Source organism: Taudactylus pleione, unplaced genomic scaffold, assembly GCF_031769625.1.
Source record: "Taudactylus pleione unplaced genomic scaffold, aTauple2 ptg000478l, whole genome shotgun sequence".
Taxonomy (NCBI): Eukaryota; Metazoa; Chordata; class Amphibia; order Anura; family Myobatrachidae; genus Taudactylus; species Taudactylus pleione.
Window position 1 is genome coordinate 4479784 of NW_028284880.1, and position 17007 is coordinate 4496790.

General features: G+C 50.5%; 1 protein-coding gene across 1 annotated transcript in view; it reads left to right on the plus strand.

Moving 5' to 3' along the window:
• CHORDC1 (cysteine and histidine rich domain containing 1) overlaps positions 1-17007 on the plus strand; it is a 46360-nt gene that overhangs the window by 16844 nt on the left and 12509 nt on the right. Inside the window, exons 8-9 of the mRNA XM_088449047.1 lie at positions 5792-5897; positions 14817-14936. Coding sequence (XP_088305173.1) covers positions 5792-5897; positions 14817-14936 — 226 coding nt within the window. The remainder of the gene's footprint in view (positions 1-5791; positions 5898-14816; positions 14937-17007) is intronic.

The window sequence follows — 17007 nt, forward strand, 5'->3', positions numbered from 1 at the left end:
CTTATGCCGTCACAGTGGCTAATTTCTACTTCAGGGTCCATAGGATATCCACAGGATACCTTGGGGTATAGGTGTGACGTCAGTCGCAGGGCACCAAAGAGTTAAACTTTCAGCCTCCCAGGATGCACTAGGTCCCCCTCCTATACCCCGCCCCCGGGCCAAGGCACCTCAGTTTAGTTTGGTGCCCGGCCGGCGTCGGGTGCACCTGTCGGAGTGGGGGCTAGAAGAGCCCCTGAAGCTTTCTTCAGTGCAGCTGTGGCTGCACATCTGGATGTACAGCATGGACAGTCAGTCCTGACGTCCATGCTGTCTTCCCTACACCCCCGCCGGTACCAGAACGCCGGTACCGATCCGGGGATGCTGGTGAGCATCTGGGGTCACAGCTAGCGGTGACCCCAGATGTTCCCATGGCCGGATCCAAGGGGGACAAAGGTAAGCAGCGGGGTCCCGCGGTGGGTCCCCGCTGGTCACATGGTCCTAAGTCCCCAGGCAGGGGGCTCCCTGGGGACTGGCTGCAGCGTGGAGCCAGGTACTGAACCTGCGCTTTCCACTACCCCCTGGGACAGCGGACCGCAGCAGTGCGGTAGCGCTGCGGCGTCCCAGGGGTTAAATGCATGCCAGGGGAGTGCGCCTTCCCTGTCTCACAGCCGGCGCCTCCCCCGCTGCACACAGCCCTCTCTGCACTGTGCTGACTGGTCCTGTGTCAGCGCTCCTCCCCCAGGCCAGCTTCTCTCTGCTCCTCGGCGGCCATCTTCTCTGCAACGCATGGTGAACGCTGCTGGAAGTCTGGAAGGAAGCATCGTGGTCTGGGTCCCCCCGCATACCTCTCCTCCGCTGTGGCTCAGGTCTGTGTATGCAGCGCTGTGTCCTACCAGGCCCTGTGTCTGTGTAGTTGAGTGATCAGCGCTGTTAGTGCAGGAATTGTTATTTCTCTGCATTGTATGTGACTGTGCTAGCGCTGCCTGTAACTTTTCTTCTCTAAACTGTCAGCTTTATTACTGTCCCTGTTTTTTCTGCTAAAGCCCTTGCGGTGCGGTGCTGCAGGGTGGTCTCTCGCCTATTTAATACTTAATTGGTGAGAGAGGTCACATACGTGGTGCCATCATGTCTGAAAGTGATTTTCCCCTCCGGCTACAGTGTACCACGTGCAAAGTACCGTTAGCGGAGGGGGAGGGTAGCGCGAAGGGCCTTTGCCGGCAGTGTTTGTCCATGGCGTGGCCTATTACGGTTACAGCACCGGTACAGGAGTCGCCCTGGGCTTGTTTCGCTCAGGCGTTAACAGCTTTAGTGGGCCAGTTAGCTCCGCAGCCCGCGTTTACTCCGATGGGTTTGTCCCAGCAGTCTGTGGTGTCGTCACCCATGCAGGGGTTCCCACGACAATTGGTGGTACCCCCACAGTCTCCCTATTTCCCCGCTCCCGGGTTCTCAGGAGCCAGCGTGGGTTAACTCCCTGACGAGTTCTGTACAGCACTTGTCGGATGTGTTGCAAGGGGAGTCTGTGATACGGCCTCATAAAAGGCCGGTGGCGTCTCTGTCCGCTCCTTATGAGGATGACGAAGGGACGTCTGATGATGGGGAGATTCTGGATCCTTACGATCAGGAACCTCTCCATACTAAGGACGCTGATGGCGGTCCGCACAGCCTTGGTGATTGAGGACGAAGTTCCCCCAGCGGCTAAATCTAAGTATGCCTTTTTCAAAGATGTGAAGGGCGATGCCACAGTCTTTCCTCTTTCGGGTCAGCTGGTGGACCATTTAGAGGAGGCGTGGAAACAACCTTGCAAAAGATACCAGCCGCAGAGACGCCTGGCGGTGGCTTATCCGTTCGCGGATAATTATTTTGCTAAGTGGGAATCCCCTTCACAGGTGGATTCTCACGTGACCCGTCTTGTCCGTAGTGCCACATTGCCGATGCCATCCATGTCCTCCCTTAAGGATGCTACGGACCGCAAGGTAGAAATCTGCCTGAAGTCCGCTTATTCCCTTGCAGGGGGGGCAGCACGGCCGGCTATGGCCATTTGCTGGGTTGCCAGAGCGATGGAGCGCTGGGCGGATTCATTAGAGGCTTCTTTTGAATCCGACTGTCCGGCCGAACAGGCGGAGTTGATTGGCAATCTCCGTGATTCGGCCACCTACATTAACGAGGCGGCTCTAGACATTAGTACTCTGGTGTCTAGAATTTCTTCAGCAGCGGTAGCTGCTTGTCGCACCTTGTGGCTGCGATCCTGGAAGGCGGACGCAGATTCCAAGAAAGGTCTGGAAGCGTTGCCGTTTACCGGAGAAGTTCTCTTCGGTCCGGATCTGGATAAGATTGTTGCCACGCTGGCGGCAGCCAAATCTGCTTGTCTCCCGTCGGCCGCTGCTCCTTCTGGTTCTGGACCATCGTCCTTTCGGTCATCTAGGGCCCAGGGCAGGCCCAAACCACGGGCGTTACCTTTTGGCCTGGCGACAGCACCACGTGTTTTTCACCAAGGTGATGGCGGTCATGGCGGCTTCTCTGCGGCTGCAAGGAGTCCGCATGTTGCCGTACTTGGACGACCTGTTATTGGTGGCAGGATCTCCAGAGCTCCTGTTACACCACTTGGACCTGACCATTGCACTGCTGCAACGGCACGGCTGGCTAATCAACTGGCAGAAGTCCACTCTAATCCCGTCTCGGAGGATTCTGCATCTTGGAGCCTTATTGGACTCGGGACAGCAAAGGATCTTCGTGACGGAGGACAAGATCTCTGCTTTACAGTCAAGGGTGCGCAGGTGTCTGCACAGCCGCCGGGTGTCCTTACACTCGGTGATGAGGTTACTGGGCTCCATGGTGTCGGTGTTCGACATGGTGGAATACACCCAGTTTCACTCCAGACCTCTGCAGCACCTGATCCTGTCCAAGTGGAACGGGCTGCCTCAGTCTCTGAAGTTCCAGACGATTGTGCTCACCCCGGAGGTTCGCCTGTCCCTTGCGTGGTGGTCAAAGACGACCCACCTCAACAAGGGACGTCCGTTCTGGGTTCCAAATTGGGTCCTGTTGACAACGGATGCCAGTTTTCGGGGCTGGGGAGCAGTTTCGGGTCCACACTTGTTCCAGGGCAGGTGGACGCCGACAGTAGCGGAGCTTCCAATAAATATCTTGGAACTCTGTGCGGTCTTCAATGCTCTCCTGCAGGCACAGCGGTTTCTCCAGGGTCACCCGGTGCAGGTCCAGTCGGACAATGCTACCACCGTGGCCTACATAAACAGGCAAGGAGGAACTCGCAGTCGGGCGGCTCTCGTAGAGGTCTCTCGGATCCTGGTTTGGGCGGAGCGCAATCTTCCGGCCATATCAGCGGTCTTCATCCCGGGAGTGCTAAATTGGGAGGCGGACTTTCTAAGTCGCCAGGACGTTCATCCAGGGGAATGGTCCCTGCACCCGGACGTTTTTCAACTACTGGTGGACAGGTGGGGTCTTCCAGAAATCGACCTCATGGCGTCCCGGCACAACAACAAGTTGCCGGTGTACGGGTCTCGCACAAGAGACGAAGGGGCGTCTCTGGTGGATGCTCTGTCCGTCCGGTGGACGTTCAGGTTCGCATACCTGTTCCCTCCGGTCTCCCTTCTTCCACGGGTAATCCGGAAATTCAAACAGGAAGGAGGGACGCTCCTGTTGATAGCTCCCGCGTGGCCCAGACGGCACTGGTTCTCAGACCTTCAGGGTCTGTCCGTGGACAGTCCTCTGCGGTTGCCGCTACGACCGGACCTTCTGTCTCAGGGTCCTTGTCTTCACCCGGACCTGACTCGGCTGTCTTTGACGGCGTGGCTGTTGAGACGGCCATGCTGAGGTCCCGGGGGTTTTCCAGCTCTGTGGTGCGTACCATGTTACGAGCTCGGAAACCGTCTTCCGCGAGGATATACCATCGCGTGTGGCATACGTTCTTCCAGTGGTGTCGACCGAGAGGTTATGCACCGCGGGAGTTTCGTCTGTCTCGGATTCTCGCCTTCCTGCAAGCGGGGCTAGATCATGGGCTTCGCCTTGCTTCTTTGAAGGTACAGGTTTCGACCCTATCTGTCTGGTTTCACCGTAGGATTGCTACAATCCCGGATGTGCGCACCTTTATGCAAGGTGTTCTCCGTATTCAGCCGCCCTTTGTTCCACCTGTGGCGCCTTGGAATTTGGCTGTGGTCCTGAGGGCTCTCCATGGACCGCCATTTGAACCACTGGGCTCAGTGGATATTAAATGGCTAACAGCTAAGACTGTTTTCCTTCTGGCCATTGCTTCGGCCAGACGTGTTTCTGAGTTAGGGGCTCTTTCTTGTAGACCCCCTTTCTTGGTTTTTCATGGGAACAGGGCAGTGCTCCGCACTCGGCCCGAGTTTCTTCCCAAAGTTGTTTCCCAGTTTCATGTTAACGAGGAAATAGTTGTTCCGGCCTTTAACTCACCGGGTCTTTCCGTGGGTGAGGCCTCTTTGGATGTTGTGCGGGCCTTAAGGACTTATGTTGACCGCACTTCTTCGTTTAGGAAGTCGGACGCTTTGTTTGTCCTCTATGGCTTCTGTAAAAAGGGTTGGCCTGCTTCAAAGCAAACTTTGGCAGCCTGGATCCGTATGGCTATTTCTGAAGCTTATCTTCATGAAGGCCTACCGGTCCCTCCTTCTCTGAAGGCTCATTCCACTAGGTCTGTGGGTCCTTCGTGGGCAGCTCGACGTGGTGCCTCGGCAGTTCAGATCTGCAAGGCTGCTACGTGGTCTTCTGTCCATACCTTCGTGAGGTATTACAGGTTTGACACCTTCGCCTCTCAGGATGCTTCCTTCGGGCGGCGGATTCTCCTTTCTGCACAGGAGCGTCCCCACCCTTAAAGGATACTGCTTTGGGACATCCCCAAGGTATCCTGTGGATACCCTATGGACCCTGAAGTAGAAAATATGAGATATGGTAAGAACTTACCCTTGTTATCTCTATTTCTACGAAGTCCATAGGGTTCCACAGGACTCCCGCCCTGTCGCACCTGTGCTGCAGATGGGCTTTGCTCTGGTCACCGGTTTTCCGTCTCCCTCTGGTGAGAATGTGATTCTTGTATGTGTCCAGATCTTTGTTCTCTCTCTTCCTTCTCCTCCTCCGGCCTATGGCTTGGTAACTAACTGAGGTGCCTTGGCCCGGGGGCGGGGTATAGGAGGGGGACCTAGTGCATCCTGGGAGGCTGTAAGCTTAACTCTTTGGTGCCCTGCGACTGACGTCACACCTATACCCCAAGGTATCCTGTGGAACCCTATGGACTTCGTAGAAATAGAGATAACAAGGGTAAGTTCTTACCATATCTCATATTTTCTGCACGCCCAAGTAACTGCTTTTAAAAAGACATGCACACCTTCGTTCTTACAACCACTCCCCTGTCCCCAAACGCTGCCCTGATGTCACTCACTCTGCGATATCTTCTTGCGTGATCGCTGAGCAATTGCAATGCTAACGCACGCAGGCGCACTTCGATGCATGTGCAGTATGCGACAATCGGAAGTCTGCGTACGCGATCGCAATAGTGACCCGTAATGAATCAGGCCCATAGTGACATTATAGTACTCTTCTGCCTGCTCAGTCGTCAGTACATTACTGCTGAGAGGACACAACCATGGCATATTGGTCGTTTTACCCTTCAATGATTTACTTATACATAGGTGCAAAGGGTACAGAGGACCCTGCATTCGATTGCACAGCAGAGTGGAGTACTAGCGTTTTACTGGGAACTACATTTTTTCTCTGACTACAGTGGGGCCAGTGTTATTTATACTTTGTTGGTAATTTAGGTTTTATTTTTCTTGAATCTTTTTAGGATGAAATATTGGAGCTGCTGTAAGAGGAAAACCTCTGATTTTAATACATTTCTGTCTCAAGAAGGATGTTTAAAGGGAACACATTTATGGATTAAGAAAGATGACGTAAGTAGAAGTTATGAGAAAAAAAAAAATCTGCTTCTCCCCACCATACACATTACAGTAATGCAGACCACAGCCATGGGGGAGAATGTACCTCTGTGCGGCCAGCTGTCACTAAACTGGTTTCTTTGTTTGTTTTTCTTAATGGATGTAAAGTGTATGTTTTTCAATAAGCTACCAGATGAAACCCTTCTGTGTCTTGAGATATTAATAGAAAATTTTCTTTGGTTGACTAAGGGATGAAAACATAAATCCAGGTAACCAAAACCGCACAAAACTGGAAAATGGGTCCCTGGTCAATAAGGTGTGCAAGGGTTCCCCAAGGTGTTGATTAGCTGCTGTTACCCTGCCAGCCAACTGGTCGGCCCGTAGGTCAGTTTTATGCATCGTTATGGCCTTCCTGGCACCTCAGTGAGGATTAAACAAATCACCTAGCTAAATAAGGGTGAAAGACTCTCCCCTCAATTATATAGAAATACACACAGCACATAATAGCAAAAAATGGGATTATATCAGGGGCTTCACCACATTCCTATACCTACCAGTGTCTTTGTTCCAGATACTAAGCCACACTTAACTCCTCTACCCACCTGGTTGGAATAGAGCTCTAGGTCTTCCTGCTTTTGGTAGGTTCACACCATACACAGATGCTTTAGGAACCATGTGCAATTATAGCCATATCACACACTTGCACTGTCCAGGACAATGAACCTATCTGTGTCGTCTTTTTAAACTTAGATGTTCTCACTTACCAAAGGGCTAGCTTAAATTTACGGGCACACTGTGATGTCTGGCTCCAGCATGTTTGCTAAAGCAGGCTGCAGCTCCATGGTATGTATAAGGCCTAAAACCTGAATTGAATAGTGTTTAGATGTTCCCTCCTACATAGGTAATAGATAGGATAATCTGGCAATAGAAATAGAGGTTTAAACATTGTATATGAGAGTCTGGAATCAGCATGAGAGGGTAATAAATCAACAAACTAAATACACAATATTGAATGCTTATTTATTCATGTATGCATATTAAGTGGTTGTTCTTTCTGTTATATATTATTTTGTGTGATAACGATGGTGACAGTATACTATTGAGATTCATTATTTCAGCCTATAAAGGCTGTTATAATGGGTGTTGCTATGCAATAGATCAGAAGGATTATCTATTTCTACTTCAGGGTCCATAGGGTATCCACAGGATACCTTGGGGTATAGGTGTGACGTCAGTCGCAGGGCACCAAAGAGTTAAGCTTTCAGCCTCCCAGGATGCACTAGGTCTCCCTCCTATACCCCGCCCCCGGGCCAAGGCACCTCAGTTTAGTTTGGTGCCCGGCCGGCGTCGGGTGCACCTGTCGGAGTGGGGGCTAGAAGAGCCCCTGAAGCTTTCTTCAGTGCAGCTGTGGCTGCACATCTGGATGTACAGCATGGACAATCAGTCCTGACGTCCATGCTGTCTTCCCTACACCCCCGCCGGTACCAGAACGCCGGTACCGATCCGGGGATGCTGGTGAGCATCTGGGGTCACAGCTAACGGTGACCCCAGATGTTCCGGACCATGGCCGGATCCAAGGGGGACAAAGGTAAGCAGCGGGGTCCCGCGGTGGGTCCCCGCTGGTCACATGGTCCTGAGTCCCCAGGCAGGGGGCTCCCTGGGGACTGGCTGCAGCGTGGAGCCAGGTACTGAACCTGCGCTTTCCACTACCCCCTGGGACAGTGGACTGCAGCAGAGCGGTAGCGCTGCGGCGTCCCAGGGGTTAAATGCATGCCAGGGGAGCGCGCCTTCCCTGTCTCACAGCCGGCGCCTCCCCCGCTGCACACAGCCCTCTCTGCACTGTGCTGACTGGTCCTGTGTCAGCGCTCCTCCCCCAGGCCAGCTTCTCTCTGCTCCTCGGCGGCCATCTTCTCTGCAACGCATGGTGAACGCTGCTGGAAGTCTGGAAGGAAGCATCGTTCCCCCCGCATACCTCTCCTCCGCTGTGGCTCAGGTCTGTGTATGCAGCGCTGTGTCCTACCAGGCCCTGTGTCTGTGTAGTTGAGTGATCAGCGCTGTTAGTGCAGGAATTGTTATTTCTCTGCATTGTATGTGACTGTGCTAGCGCTGCCTGTAACTTTTCTTCTCTAAACTGTCAGCTTTATTACTGTCCCTGTTCTTTCTGCTAAAGCCCTTGCGGTGCGGTGCTGCAGGGTGGTCTCTCGCCTATTTAATACTTAATTGGTGAGAGAGGTCACATACGTGGTGCCATCATGTCTGAAAGTGATTTTCCCCTCCGGCTACAGTGTACCACGTGCAAAGTACCGTTAGCGGAGGGGGAGGGTAGCGCGGAGGGCCTTTGCCGGCAGTGTTTGTCCATGGCGCGGCCTATTACGGTTACAGCACCGGTACAGGAGCCGCCCTGGGCTTGTTTCGCTCAGGCGTTAACAGCTTTAGTGGGCCAGTTAGCTCCGCAGCCCGCGTTTACTCCGATGGGTTTGTCCCAGCAGTCTGTGGTGTCGTCACCCATGCAGGGGTTCCCACGACAATTGGTGGTACCCCACAGTCTCCCTATTTCTCCGCTCCCGGGTTCTCAGGAGCCAGCGTGGGTTAACTCCCTGACGAGTTCTGTACAGCACTTGTCGGATGTGTTGCAAGGGGTGTCTGTGATGCGGCCTCATAAAAGGCCGGTGGCGTCTCTGTCCGCTCCTTATGAGGATGACAAAGGGACGTCTGATGATGGGGAGATTCTGGATCCTTACGATCAGGAACCTCTCCATACTAAGGACGCTGATGCTAAGTCCAAAGTATATATTCCTGGACTTATTCGGGCGGTCCGCACAGCCTTGGTGATTGAGGACGAAGTTCCCCCAGCGGCTAAATCTAAGTATGCCTTTTTCAAAGATGTGAAGGGCGATGCCACAGTCTTTCCTCTTTCGGGTCAGTTGGTGGACCATTTAGAGGAGGCGTGGAAACAACCTGGCAAAAGATACCAGCCGCAGAGACGCCTGGCGGTGGCTTATCCGTTCGCGGATAATTATTTTGCTAAGTGGGAATCCCCTCCACAGGTGGATTCTCACGTGACCCGTCTTGTCCGTAGTGCCACATTGCCGATGCCATCCATGTCCTCCCTTAAGGATGCTACGGACCGCAAGGTAGAAATCTGCCTGAAGTCCGCTTATTCCCTTGCAGGGGGGGCAGCACGGCCGGCTATGGCCATTTGCTGGGTTGCCAGAGCGATGGAGCGCTGGGCGGATTCATTAGAGGCTTCTTTTGAAACCGACTGTCCGGCCGAACAGGCGGAGTTGATTGGCAATCTCCGTGATTCGGCCACCTACATCAACGAGGCGGCTCTAGACATTAGTACTCTGGTGTCTAGAATTTCTTCAGCAGCGGTAGCTGCTCGTCGCACCTTGTGGCTGCGATCCTGGAAGGCGGACGCAGATTCCAAGAAAGGTCTGGAAGCGTTGCCGTTTACCGGAGAAGTTCTCTTCGGTCCGGATCTGGATAAGATTGTTGCCACGCTGGCGGCAGCCAAATCTGCTTGTCTCCCGTCGGCCGCTGCTCCTTCTGGTTCTGGACCATCGTCCTTTCGGTCATCTAGGGCCCAGGGCAGGCCCAAACCACAGTCGTTTCCTCGACAGGCTGGCCCTAAGAAATCGGTCAAGCCCCGGAAACAGGCATGGAGTACCAGACGTCCGGCCCCCAAGCCAGATGACAAGCCTGCGGCCTGACGGTCCGGGTCTCCCCTTGGGGGATCCCAGGGTGGGAGGCCGCCTGCTGCAGTTCTCCCGGTGTTGGTCGTTCACTACGACAGACACTTGGGTTCTGGAGGTGGTCTCCCACGGGTACGCCCTCTCCTTCCGGCACAGACCCCCGGCTCGATTCTTCACCACGGGTCTACCATCAGACCGGAACAAGGCTACGGAGCTGCGGAAGGTATTGCACACTATGCTCCAGGCTGGAGTTATAGTGCCTGTTCCATTCTCCCAGAGGGGCCAGGGTTTCTATTCAAATCTATTTTTGGTACAGAAACCCAATGGGTCATATCGTCCGATTCTCAACCTCAAAGCACTCAACAAGTCTTTGCAGGTCCCGAAGTTTCGGATGGAGACCCTACGGTCCATCATTCTGGCGCTGGAACCTGGGGACTACATGGTGTCATTGGACATACAGGACGCTTACCTGCATGTCCCTATTCTTTTGCGCCATCAACAGTTCCTCAGGTTTGCAATCCGCAGCGACCACTTCCAGTTTCGGGCGTTACCTTTTGGCCTGGCAACAGCACCACGTGTTTTCACCAAGGTGATGGCGGTCATGGCGGCTTCTCTGCGGCTGCAAGGAGTCCGCATGTTGCCGTACTTGGACGACCTGTTATTGGTGGCAGGATCTCCAGAGCTCCTGTTACACCACTTGGACCTGACCATTGCACTGCTGCAACGGCACGGCTGGCTAATCAACTGGCAGAAGTCCACTCTATTCCCGTCTCGGAGGATTCTGCATCTTGGAGCCTTATTGGACTCGGGACAGCAAAGGATCTTCGTGACGGAGGACAAGATCTCTGCTTTACAGTCAAGGGTGCGCAGGTGTCTGCACAGCCGCCGGGTGTCCTTACACTCGGCGATGAGGTTACTGGGCTCCATGGTGTCGGTGTTCGACATGGTGGAATACGCCCAGTTTCACTCCAGACCTCTGCAGCACCTGATCCTGTCCAAGTGGAACGGGCTGCCTCAGTCTCTGAAGTTCCAGACGATTGTGCTCACCCCGGAGGTTCGCCTGTCCCTTCCGTGGTGGTTAAAGACGACCCACCTCAACAAGGGACGTCCGTTCTGGGTTCCAAATTGGGTCCTGTTGACAATGGACGCCAGTCTTTGGAGCTGGGGAGCAGTTTCGGGTCCACACTTGTTCCAGGGCAGGTGGACGCCTACAGAAGAGGAGCTTCCAATAAATATCTTGGAACTCCGTGCGGTCTTCAATGCTCTCCTGCAGGCACAGCGGTTTCTCCAGGGTCACCCGGTGCAGGTCCAGTCGGACAATGCTACCACCGTGGCCTACATAAACAGGCAAGGAGGAACTCTCAGTCGGGCGGCTCTCGTAGAGGTCTCTCGGATCCTGGTTTGGGCGGAGCGCAATCTTCCGGCCATATCAGCGGTCTTCATCCCGGGAGTGCTAAATTGGGAGGCGGACTTTCTAAGTCGCCAGGACGTTCATCCAGGGGAATGGTCCCTGCACCCGGACGTTTTTCAACTACTGGTGGACAGGTGGGGTCTTCCAGAAATCGACCTCATGGCGTCCCGGCACAACAACAAGTTGCCGGTGTACGGGTCTCGCACAAGAGACGAAGGGGCGTCTCTGGTGGATGCTCTGTCCGTCCGGTGGACGTTCAGGTTCGCATACCTGTTCCCTCCGGTCTCCCTTCTTCCACGGGTAATCCAGAAATTCAAACAGGAAGGAGGGACGCTCCTGTTGATAGCTCCCGCGTGGCCCAGACGGCACTGGTTCTCAGACCTTCAGGGTCTGTCCGTGGACAGTCCTCTGCGGTTGCCGCTACGACCGGACCTTCTGTCTCAGGGTCCTTGTCTTCACCCGGACCTGACTCGGCTGTCTTTGACGGCGTGGCTGTTGAGACGGCCATGCTGAGGTCCCGGGGGTTTTCCAGCTCTGTGGTGCGTACCATGTTACGAGCTCGGAAACCGTCTTCCGCGAGGATATACCATCGCGTGTGGCATACGTTCTTCCAGTGGTGTCGACCGAGAGGTTATGCACCGCGGGAGTTTCGTCTGTCTCGGATTCTCGCCTTCCTGCAAGCGGGACTAGATCATGGGCTTCGCCTTGCTTCTTTGAAGGTACAGGTTTCGGCCCTATCTGTCTGGTTTCACCGTAGGATTGCTACAATCCCGGATGTGCGCACCTTTATGCAAGGTGTTCTCCGTATTCAGCCGCCCTTTGTTCCACCTGTGGCGCCTTGGGATTTGGCTGTGGTCCTGAGGGCTCTCCAAGGACCGCCGTTTGAACCACTGGGCTCAGTGGATATTAAATGGCTAACAGCTAAGACTGTTTTCCTTCTGGCCATTGCTTCGGCCAGACGTGTTTCTGAGTTAGGGGCTTTTTCTTGTAGACCCCCTTTCTTGGTTTTTCATGGGAACAGGGCAGTGCTCCGCACTCGGCCCGAGTTTCTTCCCAAAGTTGTTTCCCAGTTTCATGTTAACGAGGAAATAGTTGTTCCGGCCTTTAACTCACCGGGTCTTTCCGTGGGTGAGGCCTCTTTGGATGTTGTGCGGGCCTTAAGGACTTATGTTGACCGCACTTCTTCGTTTAGGAAGTCGGACGCTTTGTTTGTCCTCTATGGCTTCCGTAAAAAGGGTTGGCCTGCTTCAAAGCAAACTTTGGCAGCCTGGATCCGTATGGCTATTTCTGAAGCTTATCTTCATGAAGGCCTACCGGTCCCTCCTTCTCTGAAGGCTCATTCCACTAGGTCTGTGGGTCCTTCGTGGGCAGCTCGACGTGGTGCCTCGGCAGTTCAGATCTGCAAGGCTGCTACGTGGTCTTCTGTCCATACCTTCGTGAGGTATTACAAGTTTGACACCTTTGCCTCTCAGGATGCTTCCTTCGGGCGGCGGATTCTCCTTTCTGCACAGGAGCGTCCCCACCCTTAAAGGATACTGCTTTGGGACATCCCCAAGGTATCCTGTGGATACCCTATGGACCCTGAAGTAGAAAATATGAGATATGGTAAGAACTTACCCTTGTTATCTCTATTTCTACGAAGTCCATAGGGTTCCACAGGACTCCTGCCCTGTCGCACCTGTGCTGCAGATGGGCTTTGCTCTGGTCACCGGTTTTCCGTCTCCCTCTGGTGAGAATTTGATTCTTGTATGTGTCCAGATCTTTGTTCTCTCTCTTCCTTCTCCTCCTCCGGCCTATGGCTTGGTAACTAACTGAGGTGCCTTGGCCCGGGGGCGGGGTATAGGAGGGGGACCTAGTGCATCCTGGGAGGCTGAAAGCTTAACTCTTTGGTGCCCTGCGACTGACGTCACACCTATACCCCAAGGTATCCTGTGGAACCCTATGGACTTCGTAGAAATAGAGATAACAAGGGTAAGTTCTTACCATATCTCATATTTTTTGCATTTTAAAAATGTATATTAAGGGTATTAGTATAATTCTTTATAAGCATATTCCCCTTTTTTAAATAAATATAGAGTCTAAAATCAATGAAAGCAAGACTTGCATATTATATGATTCGTTTATATGATTATGAAAATGAAGTAATTCCAAAAGGAGTCTTGGAATATATCCAAGATGGACGCCGAACAAAACTATGTTCTTTCAAAGATGGCCGCTGCACTCTTAAAGAGAGGCCTGTAATACAAAATAAACAGTGCATTTGTGTTAAAATGGCCGCTGAACTGGATTTTTAAAGATGGCCGCCGCACTCTGTGAATAGAGGATAGCCATAGAGAGGCTTGGAACGCATAGCGCATACAGCGCATGCGCAAACCCCGTTCAAACGAGAAAATAGAACTGGGTATAAATATTGATATAGAGGTACATATGGAGTGTCTGATGAAGCCGCTGATGGTGCACACTAGGCGGAGAAACGCGTTACACATAGCACCTTGATGGTGGAGGCGGTAAAGTTATATTGACAATTGTCATAGCGCTAATTAAGGAATTGGAGAGAGGACTGCATGGTTACAATTGACCATTTTTTTTATTTTTTTTTATATCTGTGGAACAGCAGCAGAGAGTATTATACCCAATATGGGGTGAACGAAATGGGATTCCAAATGGCTGCTTGCTATAACATGCATGTTTTCAAATACTAACATCACTCCATAAGCGCTTACTAACTGCACTAACCAATCAGTGAAGCCGGAATTGTATGGTTATATATCTTTTTTTTTTTATTATTATTATTTCCTGGATTATTTATACTGACTAACTGTCTCTACGCAAAAACCATTTTGCCATTTTTTTCTTTTGGTATACTAATCAGTTGTGAAAAGGAACATTGATAGCTGCTGGCTCTAAACAAATCTTGCCTATTAAACTGCAGAATCTTCAGGTGTTCATTGGAACACAGATTGTTCCTGGTTGCTGCTAGTTAGGACCAAGGTCCTTATACATGTTTATTGTTGAAATTAAGCACATTAATATATAGATTGTGTATTATTGTTTTTTATGAGAAGATTTATTTATTGTTGCTGGCATTTTTATATGTTGATGTATGAGTTTGTATTTTTTATGGGAATAAATTTATTATATGAATTGTATCTCAATCAATTGAACAGCGCTATCTGGTAAGGTTTTAGGCCTTATACATTTTTTTGCTCCACATTGTGATTTTTAAAGGGCACAACACCCTTTTTTTTTTTTTTTTATAGCGACAGTTCTATTGTACTGTATACTGTCACCTATTAGACTAGCGCCCTTGGTTTTCTTCCCCTAGCTCCATGGTATGCTTGCTACCTGCAACAACCAAGTGGCATATTAAGTATGCAAACAAAAGGCATGTTTACACTATAGTAGCAGTGTATGCAACCTCATCTGGCAACCTGTATGAATTTTACAATGGGTATAATAAATATATGGTTGACGCATTACAGTACAGCACTGTTAAATACAGATTAATAAAGAAGGGTGTCCTACAGCCTAAATGCATCTTTCCAAGGTCATGATGGCCTCATCTTGTTACAAGGAGTTACTCACCTCTGTTCTTGAAGGGGTTTCTGGAAACATTTAAAGTCTCCCCAACATCTTGGAACTTTTAAAACATTTTCTTTATTAACATGTTTATTTTTTAGTTGCTATGTCTGAGTGAAGTATGCAGTGTGCCCCCTTCCTTCTGTAAACCACTACAAAGTTTGCTGACTTTCTTATCCCTCATCTTTCCACAATGCCGATGCAAAGTACATGGAAGACATTGATAAAGTTAATTCTCTTTGTTTACAGGGTAAAAAGGTTGTTCCATGTAGACATGACTGGCACCAGACTGGCAGCGGAGTCACCATCTCCATCTATGCAAAAAACTCTGTCCCTGAACTTAGCTACGTAGAGGCCAACAGCACAGTGGTAAGTGTAACTGTACTGTGATGAACGTCCTGGATAAGGACTGCACAAGTGTTTGTCCTCTCTATACACTCCCCTTTGGCCTGAGCATAAGTTGACAGACAGCTTAACCACTCCTGCTTTTCAAAAATCCAATCTAGATGTGAAGATCTTAAGTAGGGTGATTATTGTAGTTATAGAAGTTTGGTAAAACCGATATAAAACAAATAGAATGCAATTAAAATACAAACTAATGAAGTGCAAACAATCATAAGCGAATTCAGGACTGACATCAGATTTTACCATTGATGCTGTGCTAAGGGGAGGATATAGAGCACCTTTTTGTAGTGGACCATGAGGAAATCTATAATGGTGCCATGCACTATCACCTACCCAGGGTGTATTGGGAAGTTTACTCTGGAATCCTATAAAATCCAAACCTGGCTGCCATCAGGCCGACCATTAGGTGGAGCTTAAATAGTAATAAATACATAACAGTGCATCCGGAAATTAATCACAGCGCTTAACTTTTTCCACATTTTGTTATGTTACAGCCTTATTCCAAAATGGAATAAATTCATTTTGTGTTCAAAAGTCTACACACAATACCCCATAATGACAACGTGTAAAACGTTTTTTTTTAGATTTTTGCAAATTTATTTAAAAAAAATCACATGTACATAATATTCACAACCTTTGCTCAATACTTTGTTGATGCACCTTTGGCAGCAATTACAGCCTCAAGTCTTTTTGAATATGATGCCACAATCTTGGCACACCTATCTTTGGGCAGTTTCGCCCATTCCTCTTTGCAGCATCTCTCAAGCTCCATCAGGTTGGATGGGAAGCGTCGGTGCACAGCCATTTTCAGATCTGTGTCTGTGCTCTGGCTGGGCCACTCAAGGGCATTCACAGAGTTGTCCTGAAGCCACTCCTTTGATATCTTAGCTGTGTGCTTGGGGTCGTTGTCCTGCTGAAAGATGAACCAGTCTGCGGTCAAGAGCGCTCTGGTGCAGGTTTTCATCCAGGATGTCTCTGTACATTGCTGCATGAATTTTTCCCTCTATCCTGGCTAGTCTCCCAGTTCCTGCCGCTGAAAAACATCCCCACAGCATGATGCCACCACCATGCTTCACTGTAGGGATGGTATTGGCCTGGTGATGAGCGTTGCCTGGTTTCCTCCAAACATAACGCCTGGCATTCATGCCAAAGAGTTCAATCTTTGTCTCATCAGACCAGAGAATTTTGTTTCTTATGGTCTGAGAGTCCTTCAGTTGCATTTTGGCAAACTCCAGGCGGGCTGCCGTGTGCTTTTTACTAAGGAGTGGCTTCCGTCTGGCCACTCTACCAAACAGGTCTGATTGGTGGGTTGCTGCAGAGATGGATGTCCTTCTGGAAGGTTCTCCCCTCTCCACAGAGGAATGCTATAGCTCCGACAGAGTGACCATCGGATTCTTGCTCACCTCCCTGACTAGGGCCCTTCTCCCCCGATCGCTCAGTTTAGACGGCTGGCCAACTCTAGGAAGAGTCCTGGTGGTTCCGAACTTCTTTCATTTACGGATGATGGAGGCCACTTTGCTCATTGGGATCTTCAAAGAAGCAGATATTTTTATGTACCCTTCCCCAGATTTGTGCCTCGAGACAATCCGGTCTACAGACAGTTCCTTGGACTTCATGCTTGGTTTCTGCTCTGACATGCACTGTCAAGTGTGGGACCTTATATAGACAGGTGTATGCCTTTCAAAATCATGTCCAAACAACTGAATTTACCACAGGTGGCCTCCAATTAATCTGTAGGAATATGTCAAGGATGATCAGTGGAAACAGGATGCACCTGAGCTCAATTTTGAGCTTCACGGCAAAGGCTGTGAATACTTGTGTACATGTGATTTCTTAGTTTTGTTTTTTATTTAAATTTGCAAAAATCTCAAAAACAACTTTTTACACGTTGTCATTATGGTGTATTATGTGTAGAATTTTGAAGACAAAAATTAATTTATTCAATTTTGGAATAAGGCTGTAACATAACAAAATGTGGAAAAAGTGAAGCACTGTGAATACTTTCCGGATGCACTGTATAACATATATAGCTTAG